Here is an 18,442-nt window from a genome sequence, read left to right on the forward strand (position 1 = left end):
GTGTTGTTTCATTTTTGTTGGCCACTACTTTAAGGGAAAACAGTTCTGATTCATTTCACAAGAAATATGCGTGTAAAATAGTTTTAAGCAAAATTGTAGTTTTTAAACATTCTTTTAAATTTAAAAACTAAAAAACTTTGTAAATTCCTTAAAAGTTTCCATCATTTCAAAGCCCTATCCAATATCATGGATAACATTTTAAAAGGAAAAGACTCGTTAATTTTTTGCAGTTGGTGGAAAAATTGGTTTCGTGTGCACTTTTTCCTAGAACTGACAATGTTGAGTCGAGGATTTTTTGAAGAATTTCGTTGAAGACTTTAAACGTTAAGTTGCACGTGGATTAATGTTTAAAGAGCATAAAAATGTGCACCAAAGCGGCCAAGTTGTAAGGCCTTGGCTTAGTTTTTTTGTGTAGTTTGATTAATTCAAATTTAATCTGTGTGAAGAGATCTTCAAACACAACTAAGTAGCTGTGCAACCTTCGCTTGTCAGCTGTTTGGCCGCTCATTTGGCATTTATCATAACTAGCTGGCATTATATAAGCGCCTTAGCATTCTATTCACCGAATGCCACTGATAAATTGGCGCTCATCAAACATTGTCTTTGTCCATCATCATCGCAGATCGCAGCAACAACAATCGCACAACTAACTGAAACGCTGTTGTTGTCAGTTTTGTTTTTATAACGATCTCTTTGTAACCGGCACCGTTATACAAAGATTTTTCACAAAGCCGTGGCCCAGACTCTGGCCCCGGCCGCATTGGCCAACATTAGTCACAAGTTCAACGAGAATTTTCGGTCAATTCTTGAGCGTAAGCGGGAACGACGCTCAACGAACGAGGCTCAGCATGAGTCAATGTGCGGCTTCATAATTCCTGCTTACGTACTATACAATAAAATGAATTGGCCAATTTATAATGCATAAAAGCAAGCAATAACTACACCGTTATAGCCAGAACTTGTTTCAATTTCGCAATTTAAAAAGAGAGAAAGAAGAAGACAAGCGGAGGCTCGCGCACAGTTCTGACAAATGTTGACAAATGTTGAGGAAACGGCGCACACTTACACAATAGTTTGAGAAGCACTTGACACAGTTTGGAGCGCAGTGGCCGACCAACAACGAGAGAAGCGAGACAAAGAAAAACACAACTGCACGCGGCAGCAGTCGCCCGACGAATAAACCGCGATCGACGCTGGCCTCTGATAAGCGGCCCTGCCGCTGCTTAACACCTGGGCGACCAAGCAGGTAAAATGTGGATGTGTGCGTGCTTTATGCATTTGTGTGCTTAGCTAAAAGGCGGCGGCAGGTAAACACAACTGACAGGTAAATTGCATATTAATTAGGAAATTTTGACAGGCACTCGACTGCTGTCGTCTTGTCAGCAACAGAGAAAGGATGGGCAGCTGTCGATTTTGTTTACACACAATTCACATGCGATTTTTTTTTACAGTGTAACTATATTTCTGTGGAAGAAAATAGTTTGAACTTTTACAAAATGAATATACACATGTATGTTAACTGAATTAATTTTGATCCGTTAATAGATTGTTCCGATATCGGCAATATCAATATCCCTTAACTGAACTCTATTCATATAGTAGTCAGTGGTATGCGAATTAATAACAATATTAAATAGTTGCCAACAGTTGTGATTCACAGAACTAGTTATCACAACTGGCGCTATTCAGAGCTATTTTATGTGATATAGAGCTAAATAGGCATCTCATATTGTACATGAAAGCCATTTAAATTAGTTTGGCTCATGAGTTTTTATTTTTGAAGCAAGTTTAAGCCAATAGGAGGAAAGTCTATGTCTATTTTAAAATATATATTTGAGAACAGTTCGTAACCGATGCAGCTTATGATTTGTCTACACATTTCTGATTTGTTTTATAGAAATAACAAAAAGTACGTATAGAGATAATAAAGGATTTGAACAGTTTTTCCTTGGATACAATTTTCTACAAATATTTACTTTTGAAACCTATAAACTCTATTGTCTTTAGCAAGTGGCAAGAAATGTTGATTCTGCGCAATTATATAGAATTTAACAAGAGAGAACGCTACAGTCGAGTCAGCTCGGTACGGTGGACGGTATTGACGAAATTCTGTAGCGGGGGGAGGGGGGCAAAATTCCAAAAAATAAAATAAACTCATCCCTTTTCGGACCCAGGAGAATCTGGATACCAACCTTGGTTGTTCCAGCTTTTATAGTATCTGAGTTCCTTGCGTTCATCCAAACAGACGGACCCACGGACATGTCTAGATCGATGCTGATTCAGAATACAAGTATATATATATTTTATGGGGTCGGATATGCTTCCTTCTGCCTGTTACACACTTTGCACAAACCTAATATAGCCTTTTTACCCTACGGGTACAGGTTATAAAAATATGAATTTCAGGATAAATAGGCTACATCCTTGTTGCAGTCCTGACAGTTGTATACATACTATATATTATTGCCTTTCATTGCCGAGTGCGGCGAGAGTTTACAGAAATGTTAGCTTTGATATATATTTACAGTTACATCAACAACGAGACTAAGGCGCACTCGGAACTCAGTTTAATGCTAGCATTACTTTGCGGACTATAAACAGAAAGAGCTTGGATTGAAATCATTGTCTCCCTTGGAATGAAATAAAACAAACAGCTAAGTGGAACTTAACAGATAATCGCCTCTTCTATAAAAAAGTACGCACTTCATTGTACAAGCTGGTTGACTTGGCTAGATTTCCATAACTCCGAAATTTCTTCCCGTAACCAATGCACTATGCATTCAGAAACAACAACAACAATAAAAGCAACAGCTCACGCGACACATTTGCAGCTCCTGGGCCGCCGTTTAATTTCGTTTTCAGCAGCAAACGAGTTTGCATCGCGCCTGCGCAGCAGCCTTCGACGACAATCTCGTTTGGCATTTTTGACGCCGCGCGGATCTAAACAAAATATCAAACACACCACACCAGTATATACATACTTACATATAGTATACATATATATATATATGTGTAAGTGTGTTTGTTTGTCGCTTGAGTGGGTCGAGTGCTCGCTAGCTGGCTGCGCTCCACAATGAAAATGAAAATCAGGTCGACGCGTTCCAGACCGCAGCATTTGAATGAATGGCAAGTGGGAACTCATGGGTGGAGGGGATAGCGGATAGAGGGGGGAGGGGCGGGTGGGGGCTTGGATCTATTTATGCAAATCGAATGCAAATGATGGCGGCCACAAAACGATCAACAGCTCATCTGTTTGCGAAATTCAATTAACGTACATGCTGAAAATTGCGAAACAAATTGCAAATCAGCAGCGAATGCATTCGACTGGCTTTGATTGCCACAAGTATAGATTGTAAGCGCCTAACTGCAAATCTTAAATAAAACCACACACGCCTCACGTTTGATTTGTGCAAATGGATTTGTGCCGACCGGCAAATCAAAGGAAAAGCGCAACTAATGGCCAAATTGCAGACAAACAGCCCCATCGCTTATCGAACTTCTGAGATATCGTGGCAAAGGTCAAAGTGCAGCCAAGTAGGAGAGCAGTCCATTTTGATGGATGGTCGCAGGCCCATTTGCCAGCACGCGAATATCTTGACTTCTATATCTACTACTGCTTGCTACAGTCAAACTTGTTGAAGAGAAAATAACTAAATACAAATGTTACTTTATGTTATTTTTCTATCAATTCCATTGTTCTACACTCGTTCTTCAGTTGGTAAAATGATCTGATCTAACGGTTTTAATATCAAATCCATAACTTTATAAACTTCACTTGTTCTGATCTGTCTTTTGAATGATTGATTATAAGGAAACAATATTAGATTTGTTGAAAAGAAGTGAAGTAAGGAAATAAACGGCACGATTTTTATTCAATAACTTGATTAAGACTAAACTAGTGCCAGGGTTGCCAAAGCTTCTTCATGGCTTCTTATATTATTTTTTTATTCACAGTACAGTTTTTGGAATTGAGTTGGCAAAAATAACTGAATACAAATCTTACTTTATGTTCTTTTTCAATCAATTCCATTGTTCTACGCTCGTTCTTCAGTTGGTAAAATGATCTGATCCATGGTTTTAATATCAAATCCATACCTTTATAAACTTCACTAGTTCTGATCTGTCACTTGAATGATTTATTATAAAGAAACAATATTAGATTTGTGGAAAAGAAGTGCGATTAGTAATGAAATACAGGGCACAATTTTTATTCAATAGCTCGATTGAGACTAAACTAATGCCAGGGTTGCCAAAGCTTCTTCATTGGTTCTTACTTGTATATTATTTTTTTATTCACAGTACAGCTTTTGGAATTGAGTTTGCAAAAGTAACTAAATACAAGTGTCACTTTGTTATTTATCTAACAATTCTATAATCCTACACATGTTCTTCAGTTGGTAAATGATCTGATCTAATGGTTTTAATATCAAATCCAAAGCTTCTTCGAAGGTTTTTATTCTACTACAGATTTTCGAATTTTTGTTTGTTCACAGTATAGCTTTTGGAATTAAATTTGCAAATAAATGCATATTCACTGCGACTAAAAAATAATTTAGAAAATTTTAAATTAGGTTTTGTGAAATGCTATTTTTGGGAGTCTATTTGTATTGGAATCTACAACAAACTGTAGAAATATAGTCAGCATATGGATAATATGGGACGCAGTCCCCAGAATTCTTTAACCACTGATCGAAGGATTACAAAATAAACTAAGATCAACACCACAATCATATAATTGATGCGGAATATATCCAATGCTTATGCACCTTTAAAAACGAAGCGCGTTATTTAGTTGAGGAATATTTTGACGACATTTTTCAATGAATTCTATTACCACTAAATAAATCTTTTAATCGCCTCAGAGCCATGTAAAAGATAATGGAATATAATTCGTATATATTTGTGTCGACACAATATTAGAACAAATATCGGCAACTGCTAAAAAGAAACTTCAACTATTAAGAAATTACCGTCGATTAAGAGGAGCTCTTCATTTCTAGTAACAAATTCAAGTAGACTTCCAAATGGCAGTAAATATTTCCTCTGCTGCCATTATAGAGCAGTAGAACCGTAGTTTGTAGTTCACTTCGACCGTCATTTCTGTTGATGTCTCCACTGCACACTAATTGCTTTCGGAATAGTTTCAGCAAGCAATTAGTTTGAGTGGTGGCCACCAAAAAGGTGTGGCTCGAGACTTTCGAACCCGTGACATTAGCGCAACGCTCCTCGATATGCTCCTGGCTCAGCCCGCAAGCGTCAGGTCAGAAGCGCAAATGTTATGAAATCCATTCCAATCCCAATCCCAATCGCAATCGCAATCCAACCCAACCAGCAAACAAACAGACACACACCCTCGTAAATTGTTTTGTTTTTGTTGCTGCATTGCTGCAAATTTTCGCGCTTTCAACACATTACATCGAGCGCCAACCACTAATGAAATGGTGAAAATTAGTGAAGCACGAAGTTTTCCATTGCCGGCTGTTGTTGGCAAAGTGCTCGCTGGTTATTGTTTGCATAATGTCGGCGAAAAAGTGCAGGCCATGGCGAAAATCTAAGGGCACTTCCACCCATAATGGGAATTTGATGCACGATGCTAATGAAGCTGCGCCGCTCGTTTTGTAATTGAATTACTTGGCAAAATAATTAAAATTTTGATATTTTCATTTATTTTTTACATACAAGTAAAAGACGGAGTCGAGTTTTTGCACGCGATCGACTACCTACATACTCGTGCATACTGGTATGTATCTGCGAAGGCCTATAATCGCGCTGATTTGTTTATACAGTGGATAATTTTTGCAAATTCATGAAGTTCATGATATAACAAAATGAATTGTTTTATAAACTATTTGGCGCGGCATAAATTATTGCACGCGATCTGAGGCGTTCGGTGTTGAGCTCCAAGCTTTATGGAGGCTCGACACGTAAGAAAACCAAGCTGAGAAGGAGGAAAGAAACAGACGACTGACTTTGTCTCGGAAACTTGCAGCATTGTGTTTTGTAATCGGCTTGGCATGTAACAAGTCTATACATAATGGTTTTATATCATGCGGGGAAGCTTCTCTTATACTAAGAGACTCATGGAAATGGTAGAGACCATGAGAATTGCAAGCCATTCTTATGAAATATAGCGTTCAATTGTATACTCTATATACTCAATTGTATAATATACTAGCTCCAACACTTTCAACTGTGTGTTGATAACCAATCAGTATCAGTCTGGACAAACAGTTTTGTGTATAGAGAATGAAACTCTGGCTCTGAATTTTGCATCCAATTGATAATGGTTGAGTAGGGAGCTGTATCATCAGAATAGTCATAGAGCCTATTAAATATAGTTATGTTTAATTAAATACATTTAAATCCAATAAATGAATAAACTATTATGGTATTATGGAGAGTTTGTATGTCAATAGTCCCTATTCTAACATATGGTTAGGAGAGAAAAACAATATGTTGCACAATATATACACCTAATTCTGTTTTTACACGGTAGATTGGTTCCAGAAACAACCGTGTAAAAAAGACATTGATCATATGCAAAAATAGGTGATTGGTTCCTAAGCTCTAAAGAAATATAAATGAAATTTTTTCAAACCATGTTATTTCAAAATCGTGTAAAAAAAAGACCGTGTAAAAACAGAATTAGGTGTATTACATGATATACCCAACACATGCTAAGTTTGTTGACTGCAGGTCTTAAAGTCTGCATTTGAAGGGTGTTCATACAGTCGAACAGGCTAGCTTCAGTTATAGAGCATGGAAGGTCTGCAAAATATTTGGCTTACGGTGGAAATATTTGAAAGACCTTGCCCCTTGCCAACTTAATGCATATTAGCTGCTAAAATCGCGCTTTAATTGCCTGGCTGTGCGACCCTCGGAGACTCTTTACAACAAGCGCTTTAAACAAGGTTAAATAAATATCAGCGTGCTAAGGCTGAATAAATAACATCGCACAACTAATGGTAATAATAGTAATAACTGCTTATATTAATGTGCATTTTGACGGCTACGCCATAATACTCGCACTAAGTACAAGTATATGCAGGCGTTTTGATTTACAGAAGTGTCGAACTTGATGCGAAACCGCAGAATAATGAAAACAAAAGCTAAAAAAGCTGACAAGCTATCGTTCAGTCATGAGCAGCTCAGGTAAAGTGTCAGGAATACAAACAGTCATCAAGACAATTATCATAATGAAATGTCACATAAATCGCAAGCAAAACAAACTGCTAAAGTCAGCAAAAATAAAAATAAAGGAGCAAGCAATTAGCGGCGAGTCAGGCGAAGAGACTTATGCAACACGAGTCCCAGGGGGTTTGCAAGCCGCGGAGGAACTCAAGTGCAACATTTTGGCAACATCAAGTGGCACTCGAGTCAACGCTCAAGTGACAATTACTCACGAAATGGCGCTCGAGTTGAGAGTAATGAAGACTTTTATGGCTGCCACAAAGCCGAACCCAAGCAAAACGCTCGGCAATCGGGCAACAAACGAAAACCGCACGCCTGCGCAGCTCCAAGAGAGCCAATCGAGCGGGGAGGGGAACTTGCCAATTGCTTAACACTTTCCCACGCGCAGTTTTCTTTTTCTCTTCCCTTCTCTCTTCTCTCCCCTTTCCTTCTGTCTTTCATTTAAGTGCACAATTTCATTTGGCTCGAAGATCAAGTCTCAAGGGAGCTCAAATACCCACCAGTACGCTTTTGTGTTTTTCTCACCATAATGACAGAAAATTACAGCGTCAACGCTTTAGTCCGAGCGAGCTTCAAAAGCTGTTTTTACTATTTCCATGCATTTTCTTTTCGCACACTGACCTTTCCACACAAAACTTATAAACAATTTCTGTTTCGACCACTTTTTTCGAGTAGCTTTAGCCAAATTGTTATTTAATTGTAATTGTGGGTTATGCTTACAAATTTCACCTCAAGTTCAAGGTGTGTCTCAGCAATAAATTGTTGTTTATTATTGTTGCTTTTTTCTGTTAATGCTTGCCAGCATTGGCAGCCAGCAGTTGATGGCGTAAGCGTTTTGGCCAAAGCGTTGAGTGAAAGGGGTGTTGGTCAGCGACTTTTGCATATATGTATAAGTATATACAAGTTATTTAACAATTATTTTGAGTGTGTGTCTAGAAATATTCGAGCAATGGCAATGAAAAAACTACGCTTCAAAGTCAGCCGCAATCAGCAGGTCCTATAAATCCCTAATTTAAACAATGGAAAAACAATGCAGTCCCTAAGTTGGTCAAATTAATGTCAATAAAGTTCGGCTAGATCCCTCGCAGAATAAAAAGGGCCCATTGTGATGGCCCCCTTAGTTTATGGATATGGTTCCTGGTTAGGAATTAAGGTAGTTCCACCATCTATATTTTTGGCATATCTGTGTGGCCAGTTAGGAGGGAGTTTTGAGCCAGAGCATAAGCCAATTTTTTGAAAGGAAAATATATTAATAATTATTGTGCCGTAGAAAATCGAATAAGCTGAATATCTATATCTAATACGCCTAATTCTTTTACACGGTTTGAAAATCCTTATCTCTAAAGAACTATGTATATATGCAATTTTTAATTTTCAAACCGTGTTATATGAAATTCGAGTAAAAAAGACCGTGTAAAAACAGAATTGAGTGTATGTGTATTCTTTTATGAGAGGCTTAACGGATTTCCTGAGTACTTACAGTATCACCTAAGTAAGGGCTAGTTTTTTTTTGCATATTATGTGCTCATTGAAGTTTATCTTTTGTTGTAAATGAACAGTTTCTTATGAAGAGTTCGATTACCAAACAACTAACTAAAATATTATGAAGTAGTAAATTAAAATTAAATAATTGAAATTATCAAAAAGTGCCAGCGTCTCACAGATTTTATCACTCGTCTTTGTTTTTACTGAGTCATCAAATTTAAGAGCACAAACTTGAATAAATAATACATTTAAGATTCAAATATTTATTGAAATGATTCACAAAATGTTGCTGTCAGTTGCTGTGATGTTGCAGCAGCATGTTGCTAACAACTAGCAACACATTCTAACAACACGAATACAACAGCTGTTCGTTGTTCGGGACAGGCGCACAAAAGCCGGCACATAATGCAGCTTGTAGCCATGTGCTACACAACCCCCAAATGTCTGCCGCCCCCAAAAATGTCCCCCACTCGGAAACTGGCAGACACATTTGCCGGTTGCCAGAGTAACGAAAACGCATGGCAAACGCGTCAAAACAAACTTGCCTTTGTTTGTTGTCGATGGCAAGTGGAGCGTAAGGCAGAAGGGGAGATGAGCTCTCTGTCTCTCTGTCTGTCTGTCTGTCTGTCTGTCTGGCGTTGGCAAGACTTGGATGAGTGTGTGTATGGGTTGCAGAAGGGAAGCAGGAAACATGCGTTTTTTGGCAAAGCAAACACAACAGACAGCAGAAGTCCTCACTGATGGGCACAACCCACAGACAGCCCAATCCAAAAATGCAGACTGACGCAGACATCAGTGTCGACGATAGCGACGACAGGGAAGACTTTTGTTTTATTTGGCAGACGTCTAAGGAGAGAGACGAAGCGATGACGTCGAGAAGGCATGCAAATTTAATTGACGTGGTGCAGAATTCAACGGGGATCGGTAGTGGGAGCGGGCGTGGGGCAGGATTATGGGGGCAGCAGCGGCATAGGATGCCAAATGAAACGGTACGTGCCTGGCGTGTGGCCTGGCCTGACTTTTTTATCAAGTGGGTGTGGCTTATGCTTAATTTTGTCAGGCATACCAGTTTTATTTCTGTTTTTCTTTTCTGGCAGCCACGAGCTTTTCATTTCTTTTATTGATTGATACCTGGGATCCATTCAATGCCCGCATAATTAACTTAAAATTCTATTCTATTTCGTTTTGTTTCTCGTTCTGTGTTCAAACAGTGGAAAATCACACGTCATGGGAAAATCATGAGTCAACAGATTTTGTTTACTTCACAATAAAAAAAAAAATGATTTGACTCATGCATATAGAGCGGTGTTTACCGTTTTGTTAGAGTCAAAAGTTTTGATAACTTGTTTCGGGACTCGGTTGGGATTGGAGCCTGCAGCCAAAAAGCACACGCGGTAGAGCTGCGCGCGTGATAAGAAATGACGAGCAAAGTCACGAAATGAATTATTATTTACAAAAAAAGTTAAATAATTCACTAAACATTTTGTATCGTATTCTTGAAACTCGAAGAGTTAGTTTTTGACCTTTTCATTGGTACCTGTTTTTTGTAGCTCTAATGAGTACTGTTTTATAATATTTCTTTTTTTTTAAATATACAAATACCTATTTTTATTTTTAAATTGTTTTCATAATATTTACAAAATTTATTTATTTATAAAAAGTGTGTGCAAGTTACGCATTTGAAGCTAAGTTCCTTAAATGGTGCTTAAGTTAAGTTATAATAAGGCTCTGTTCGAGATTTTAAATGTTCTGATGTTCCTTTGACTTCATTGAGAGTTTGTGAACTTCTGCTGGCACGTTCACAAAATAGACGGGTTTTCTGGGATCATGTGCAGCTCTTCTGCATGCCAGTATATAAGTATTATACATATTTGTACATAGGCATGGAGGTAGATATATATGTATGTACGTACTCGTATAAGCTGTATGTTCCGTTTTGTCTTTGCCTGCGTTAATTGACCGCGAAGTGAATGCGCTGCAGAGCGCCCCCTGCCGGCTGACTGACTCCATACAATGAACTCTATGCCAAGTTCAAGAAGGTGGAGGAGAACAACAACAGCAACAGTCACAGCAACAAAGACAACAACTACATTGAACGTCTGCTTTGCAAGCAGTTTATTCAACTGCAGCCCCACCCCCACCCCCTCCCCCTCCCATCCACACTCCCGTTTGTCACAGCTGTGTCTTCAAAGTCTTGCACTTTCATTCTACATGTTGTCGTTGTTGTTGTTGTTGCTCTTGTTTTTGTTTTTGTTGGGCATAAGCAGAACAGCAAGTGCTGCTTGAATTAATGTTTGACTTGCGAGGCAGCCGCTACCGTTTCCTGTTTTCCGGACCAAGCAGTAGACGTTCCCCGTCTAGAAGTCAGTCTCGCGCATAAATTTGGCTGCTAATTGATTTTCATTGTAAATATGTACATGCATACATACTTGTACTATACATAGTATGCAGTCCGAAGAGTCTTTCTAGCCTTGAACTGGTTTGCAATTTCAGAATACAACTAAGTATTATGTTAAATATACTTAGTAGTTCTAGTTATTTGCAAGCGCAATTGCAGTCAATGCGTATTACTGAAATTAATTACTGAAAAATGCATATATTCTATTTTTTCTTAATTATTGTTAATTATTTAGCCTTTCATCCTTCCTTTGCTTTGTTTTGACAGCAATCCAGTGGCATTGAATCATTAAATTCAATCATACAAAACGCTTCATTGTCAACTAGAAAACTGGATTTATTTACAGGCAAATCCCATTTTAATAACAGCAATTAGTTTAAAAATGTACTAAAATTGTTAAAAAACTCGTATTTGTTACTCAATGACAAGCTAAGATTAACAAATTTGAACGTTAACTTTTGAATAAACTAATTTATTCCAAAAAGGTTTGTGGTTCAGACTTTAAATAGCCAACAAATATTTGATATGTATAGTACATACTTGTATATTATATTTTTATAATTTTTCAGACATGCAGAAACAATTTCCAATGTGAATGAAAAGTTAATAATAGTACTAACCACCATAAGTAACTCCCGTTTCTCAACACTTATGGGGCTTACTGGCTATGGCATGCAAATTAAATGAATGCCTTAAAGTAAGGTCAGATTTGCAAATAATTTCAACACAAAATAAGATGAAAATAATTTGCATTTTATGTACATACATGTGAGGATGTATTTAAGAAAGTGAAGTTAAATTCAAAAGACTTATCACTTAATTTCCAAATATTAAACAGAGTGTTCCATAATCGATATTAAACATGCGTACAATTTGAGAAAAAACTCTCCAATACTTCAATGGAACAATAAAGGTGAGACAAACTGACAGTATTATAGTTTATTTTATGTAATATTATCATTGAAATATAATGACTTGATGAACAAGTTTATAAAAGGTTTTTGTAAAAATTATTTGGCTGTGGGAACACAGCTGAAGTGATGCTCGAAATCTATAATTGGAATTGAACCTCATTTGACAATTTCGTAAAGAATAATTAATTAACACGATTAGCGATTTTAATATAATTTTTCACCTACCTATCCAACTCAGTTGCATTATTTAATGCAAGTAAAAAGTTAACAGTATTATACTATTTTATTCTTATTTTAAAGTCAGGGCAGGGCTAGCCTTCTTGCCTATAACTAAAGACTCCCTATATTCATGTTTCATTTCACATAAATATTTGATTGAAGAATTTCTTCAATCAGAACTGACTCGATCCCGATCCCTGACTACGCATGCTGCTGATTTCTGCCACTGTACGATTCTATCAATGCCTGCTGATCAACTGTTTGTCGAGCTACCCGAAACACACCTGTACGCATGGCTATATGCTTCGCATAGACCTGCGGCAGCTCAGCTGTCGACTTGTATTCGAAACCGTTTCGAAACAAACAAAGCTGCAATCTCAGCGTGTTTCAAAAAAACAAAACCGAAGACGAAACCGGTTCCGCCAATGTTATATTCTAAAATCGAAATTAAAATGCGAGTGTCGCGCAGCCCGAGCTCGAGCTGTTTCAGCTAAATTTGATAGCACAGTTTCGTGGCACTCGCAGCGGCGGCAACATCGCGACAGAAGACGCGACACTACGGACCAGTACAGACTCGTATAGGTAGATAATATAGTTGTAATTATAAAGCGCATTATGTTTCTTGAATTGCTAATTGGAGCGCTGATCTTGCTGCTGACCTGGGACTTTGCGCAAAAGCGCGTGCGGGTCGCAACCTTCCTGAAATCGGGCATTAATGGCCCCCGATCGCTGCCCCTGGTTGGCTGCGGCCTCATAGCGCTGGAGCTGGGCGCAGAAAGTGAGTGAGAAGGGTGTGAACTAACAAGACTTCTTGGCCAAATGCATTAACAACTTTCACTCGACTGCAGATATTATTAGCTGGGTGGGCCAAATGTTCGAGACATATGGCAAGACATTTCGACTGTGGATACTCAACGACTCGCTCGTCTACACCATGGATGCGCGCTACTTCGAGAGCATATTGAGTAGCACCACCCTGTTGGAGAAGGGTCGCATGTATCTGTTTCTGCGACCCTTCCTAAATGATGGCCTGCTGCTGAGTGTGGGAAAGAAGTGGCATGCAAGGCGTAAAGTTTTCACCACTGCCTTCCACTTCAAGGTGCTGGAGCATTATCTGGAAATTATGGACCGACAGAGTCGAATTATGGTGGACAAGCTGGCTCAATGGGCCGACGGTGGGACAATAGTGGATATGCTTCCGATTGTCTCGTTGGCTGCACTGGATGTGATAACAGGTGGGTGTTCGGAAAGCCAAATCATTAAATGGGAAAATATTTTGCACACAAATTCGTGAATTATTGAATTCGTGAAAAGTGAAAAGTCGAATTTGCAAATGCTTTTTTGTAGAAAATGCTACCGATTTGCCTTAAAATAGTTGAACAAATTGACAAGTTACTTAATTTTTCTGAAACTTTATGGAGAAATCTTTAATCAAGTGATCTTTCTGTCAACTCTGATCTTTGCCAGCAACGTACTTATGCTTTTGCGATGCTTAAAATGTCAGTTTCAAGTGCGTTTCTCTGAACTGTTTTTGGAGGGAAATTGTTACTGAAATATTGCTGCTCTCTAGGTTACATTTAAAAGGTATTTGATGTCAACACTTCGGTTTTTATGGGTTGCAAATTATGCAGCGAAAGTAATATCAATAGCATATAATATATTTTCGCTATTCAGAAACATTTAATTTAGAGTGGGGGTGGTTCTTTACATCTATCGCTATGTTAGCGATGATTTGGGAATGGGAAAATAGTAAGGACCCGTAATAAAAAGTCGGTACGAAGCACACCTATATGATTATCGTACATCTATCCTCATTTGCAGAGACAGCCATGGGTGTGCAGGTGAATGCACAAAGCGATCCCGACTTTCCCTACATAAAGGCACTCAAGAGGTGTGTAGAATAAATACGCAGCTAGTACCCTATTCCATTGATAATTTTGCTGAGCTTTGCAGCGTTGTCTACATACAGCCCGATCGCATGTTCAAGTTCTCGCAACGTTCTGACTGGATCTTTAGGCTAACGGCGCCGAAGCTCTACAACAAGCTTCGCAAAGACATTCGCGTCATGCATGAATTTACCGACAAGGTTATACGTGAGCGTCGCGAGCAGGTGGAACGTGCCAAGGCAGCTGGAACCTATAAGCCGCTGAGTAAGTTAATATCTCCACCACAGTTTTCGCTGGAATAACAACCTCCTCCCCCTCCACCCCATGTGCAGGCATTGGAGATGACGATGTGGGGACCAAGTCGCAAATGGCTCTACTAGACATTCTGCTGCAGTCGTCCATAAATGGAGCCCCCCTCAGCGATGCGGACATTCGCGAGGAGGTGGACACATTTATGTTTGAGGGCGACGACACCACTACGAGTGGTGTGTCCCATGCGCTGCACTGCATCTCCCGACATCCCGAGGTGCAGGCGAAACTGTATGCCGAGCTAATCGAAGTCTTGGGCAATGATCGCAGCGCTCCCGTCAACATGGCGCAGCTCCAGCAGCTCAAGTACTTGGAGTGCGTCATTAAGGAGACACTGCGATTGCATCCTCCGGTGCCGGCGGTGGGTCGCCACACCAACAAGCCGCTGCAAATAGGCAGGCAGACCATTCCAGCCAACACCAGCATCTATTTGGTGATTTTCTATTCGCAACGCGACCCCGACATTTTCCCCGAGCCACTCAAATTCAAGCCCGAGCGCTTTCTCGACGGACTTGACGACGAGGACAGTAAACGGAAGACGTTTGCTTACGTGCCTTTCAGTGCGGGTCCAAAGAACTGCATAGGCCAGAAGTTCGCCATGCTAGAGCTGAAGGCAATGATCAGCAAGGTTTTGAGATACTACGAGCTTCTACCTTTGGGTGACGATGTCCAACCCATGATGAACTTCATACTGCGCTCCCCGGTGGGCATGAATGTGGGGCTAAGGCCGCGGCCATAAACGAACGACTTCGCTGCCAACATTTGGAGGAGTTAAGAATGTTTTTAAAAATTCTTTTTATTCATTAAGACTAGCAACAAATTTTGTTTAGGATAACTGTTTAGACATAGGCCTAATACCCTGATGTGAAGGTAAATAGTGATGGGGCTTATATTAAGACAAGGAGGTCCTAACAAATGATAACAACTCCATGATTATACAAACATTTAGTACTTAAGTTGGGCTGAGATATTACATACTAAATAATTTAATTGTAATCTTTAAATTTAGATTTTCATTTCGTGAACATGCAATTTTTGAAAATAATAAAACATACAGTTACTTAAATCCTTTTTTCAAACATGTAGCTCGAAAATGTTATTGATTTGTGATTGGAATAAGTTCACATTTTTATTGTCCTCTTCACATGTCCTGTGAAGCTGAGCTTCTTGTTTAGGACTCGAAACTGAAACTAGATGTGATTCATAATTTTCTCCAGGATGGTAAGAACAATTTAAGGATGCAACGATACTCTGGCACAGGTAGGCTCGCCGGCCACCCCGAAGAGAAGTCCCAGTCCCCGATTCTCTCCTTTCGCAGCTAAAGCTTAACTAAAGCTCCTTTTTCTAAGCAAAACTGAACTATCCCCTATTAACCTCAATTCCATTTTATTAGCAATTTCCCCCTTCCCAATACAAAGTGCAATTGCATTTTATTCAGCACCTTGCGTAACTCACAACACTACTGAATCATCACTCGGCCAATATTTGTCTCAATTATAGAATTAGTCTTGGGGAATTAGTGGCACGGCGTCAGAGCAGAGCCACTGAGCATCAAGAGCTATTTGTATAGCGAATGAGCGCAGTGTCGTTCATAAACTAAAGTTTATCTCTCATAAATTACTGTAGGTATTTACACGGTCCAAATATTTGTTGCTATAATTAGGTATTCACACCGTGGCGCATTCTAGCCTCGAAATTTAGAGGAAAGTACCAAATAAAAATTATGATCGTACACAAGCAATAAATGAAATGTGCAATGGGAGGAAGCAACTTCTTAATGGAGCATTCAATTTATGGGGCTTGGGAGCGAAGAAAGGTGGAAGGCATGGATTGCATGTCGTAGCCTACTTCCATCCGGTGACATATGTGAGCAAATAAACACGGACTCCGCTGACGGCAGCGTGCGTATGCCCCTTAGCGAAAGAGATAAACCCAATGAAGAATAGAAAATTTGCTAACTGATAAGCGTGCTTGATCGTTGGCTGCAAAGGAAATCACATCACTTTCTTATCTGGCTGCTAGCACGGGTTGCATATAAAAGCCTATTCAACAGACGCACTGCGACAAACCGAATCCGATCGTGGCCGACTGTAGATCAGACAACCCAAGATGTTCTGCTCAAATTCGTGGACAATCGCCGCTCCTTTACTCCTGATGGCATCAGCTCTGGTGGCTCCGGCCCAGGCCATTGTGAGACCATTGCCACCCTATGTGGGTCTGCCCACCCAGGACAGCCTAACCCGCCTCTTCTTCAACTCCCGCGTCACTCGTCGCGATCCCACGACCTCGGTGGCCTGCTTTGCCGGCTACATCGGAGAATCGAATCTGATTGGAGAAAAGTACAGTGGCGACTATGCCGATTGCCTCAAAAAGGCACAGCTGGCGCGGAAGGGCATCGACAATGATTTCCTGCCCACACGTCGCAAGATCGATAGCACCGCGGAGCGTGTGTGTGAGGCCTTGAGTGCTTGCAGTCGCGTCAACGGCACCCTCGACTCCTTCAACTGCCATGCCAGTGTGGTAAGTGAGAGTGTTGAGTGTTCTCGTTCAGAAAGATTATTAATTATCCTTTAAAATGCAGGGCTCCAACAACACCATCGCCACCTATACCATCTCTGGCAATGCGTCGGAGTCTGCGACTTTGCTGCAGGAGCGCTATCGCGTCATCGACTTGCAGCACGAACAATGCATGCATACGGCCGAGAGGAGGTATGTGGAAGCCACAGCCGGCAACTACAACTACCTGCAGGCCTGTCTAGATGGGCGCGTGAAGCCCAAACCCATACCGGAGAGTACCTCCTCGACCACAACCACAACTACAACAACGACCACAACAACAACAACAGAGGCGCCAACCACCGAGGAGCCAACATCGACGTCGCAGCCCATCAATATTCAGGATCAGTTCAAGCAGCTTTTAAACTTGTTAAACTAATGTCGACCAAAGTGCAGACCCTGTACGAACGACTGCAAAGGCGTCGACGAGGCTAGCAAGTGCAAAACATCCGCACAGCTATAGTTGCCAAATAAACGAATAGATATGTATGTGCGAGTGAGTCCGGTCAAGTGCAGGGGTAGACCCCAAAAAATATTCAGCGTTTTAAGCCATTTTAAGTGTGTACTCGTGTATTGAAATCCAAACCGGTAACGAAAACAACCCCAAGCAAATGAATTAACCCCTAAGCTGGCAAGGGTCGTCAGGATGAGTTTCGAATTTCGCAAATGCATTTCGTTGTTTGCAAAACAAGAAATTTCAAAAGCCAACATCAAGCACACTCACTCCTTACATACCCTTTAGACTTCAGATGAACATTTCCCATCAGGGAGAAAAAGTAAAGGAATTCCAAATACCCTCCTCCTACCGTCACAGTATTTTAACTAAAACAAACTCTGTTACACCAATAGTTCCTGCAGCTGAATGATTTTGAGAAAACTATAGCATATGGTTAGGCATTATACAATTACAAATACCAAATCTGTTTATAATATCGCAATAAAATAAAAATGTTATTCTACTCGAAGGGATTTTTGAACATATAGTTTCTATGGCCGATAATGCGCATTAACTGCATTGTTCAGTGTCTTTTATGCCACGGACGATCATCTTCTTGCGGCAATGTTTTTCCCTCATGTAGTAAGCCTGGCAACCAACAAGTTATCCAAAAAGTAGACATATTTTTCGGAACCACTGTTCAAAATAATGAACTTGTTTATGGCTTTTGATAATATTAAAACGCGTATGCATAAAATAATTTTCCATGCTAGATGTTGTGTTCCTAGCAATTAGGATTCAAAAAATCAAGAGGTTCATACAGACGAACAAAGGTACGGCCGATTCGATGAAACTACGATATATCTAAATTTCTCACGTCATGTCTCCTGCTTCTTAATATGACATTTGAGTAGTGGCATGGGAATTGGAGCAAGTGAAGTAAATATGCCCTCTTCTTACCCCTTAAAATTTGAGTCGATACTTCTGGCTTGCACTCTACAACAATGGAACTTACCTGCAAAGATAAAAGAAAAATATTTGGTTATAC

General features: G+C 39.8%; 2 protein-coding genes across 2 annotated transcripts; both read left to right on the plus strand.

Annotated features, from left to right (window-relative positions):
- The first annotated feature begins 12,822 nt into the window (after positions 1-12,822).
- LOC115632874 (probable cytochrome P450 4d20) lies at positions 12,823-15,359 on the plus strand. Its single transcript, XM_030530148.1, has 5 exons — positions 12,823-12,985; positions 13,056-13,442; positions 14,029-14,098; positions 14,161-14,357; positions 14,426-15,359. The coding sequence occupies exons 1-5, from the start codon at positions 12,823-12,825 to the stop codon at positions 15,139-15,141; spliced, it is 1,533 nt and encodes a 510-aa protein (XP_030386008.1). The 3' UTR covers positions 15,142-15,359.
- A 1,122-nt stretch (positions 15,360-16,481) lies between these two features.
- Positions 16,482-17,565, plus strand: LOC115632877. The gene is made up of 2 exons (XM_030530152.1): positions 16,482-16,922; positions 16,984-17,565. The coding sequence occupies exons 1-2, from the start codon at positions 16,512-16,514 to the stop codon at positions 17,335-17,337; spliced, it is 765 nt and encodes a 254-aa protein (XP_030386012.1). The 5' UTR covers positions 16,482-16,511; the 3' UTR covers positions 17,338-17,565.
- Positions 17,566-18,442: the final 877 nt, after the last annotated feature.

Source organism: Scaptodrosophila lebanonensis, unplaced genomic scaffold, assembly GCF_003285725.1.
Source record: "Scaptodrosophila lebanonensis strain 11010-0011.00,11010-0021.00 unplaced genomic scaffold, SlebRS2 tig00001415-arrow-pilon, whole genome shotgun sequence".
NCBI lineage: Eukaryota > Metazoa > Arthropoda > Insecta > Diptera > Drosophilidae > Scaptodrosophila > Scaptodrosophila lebanonensis.

What these genes read in the sequence shown, in the direction of transcription:
- LOC115632874 (XM_030530148.1), top strand. Translation starts at nt 12,823, where the DNA reads ATGTTTCTTGAATTGCTAATTGGAGCGCTGATCTTGCTGCTGACCTGG. An exon ending in TGCACTGGATGTGATAACAG is followed by an intron (nt 13,443 to 14,028) that starts GTGGGTGTTCGG and finishes CCTCATTTGCAG; the next exon opens with AGACAGCCATGGGTGTGCAG. An exon ending in TGGAACCTATAAGCCGCTGA is followed by an intron (nt 14,358 to 14,425) that starts GTAAGTTAATAT and finishes CCCCATGTGCAG; the next exon opens with GCATTGGAGATGACGATGTG.
- LOC115632877 (XM_030530152.1), top strand. Translation starts at nt 16,512, where the DNA reads ATGTTCTGCTCAAATTCGTGGACAATCGCCGCTCCTTTACTCCTGATG. An exon ending in TCAACTGCCATGCCAGTGTG is followed by an intron (nt 16,923 to 16,983) that starts GTAAGTGAGAGT and finishes TTTAAAATGCAG; the next exon opens with GGCTCCAACAACACCATCGC.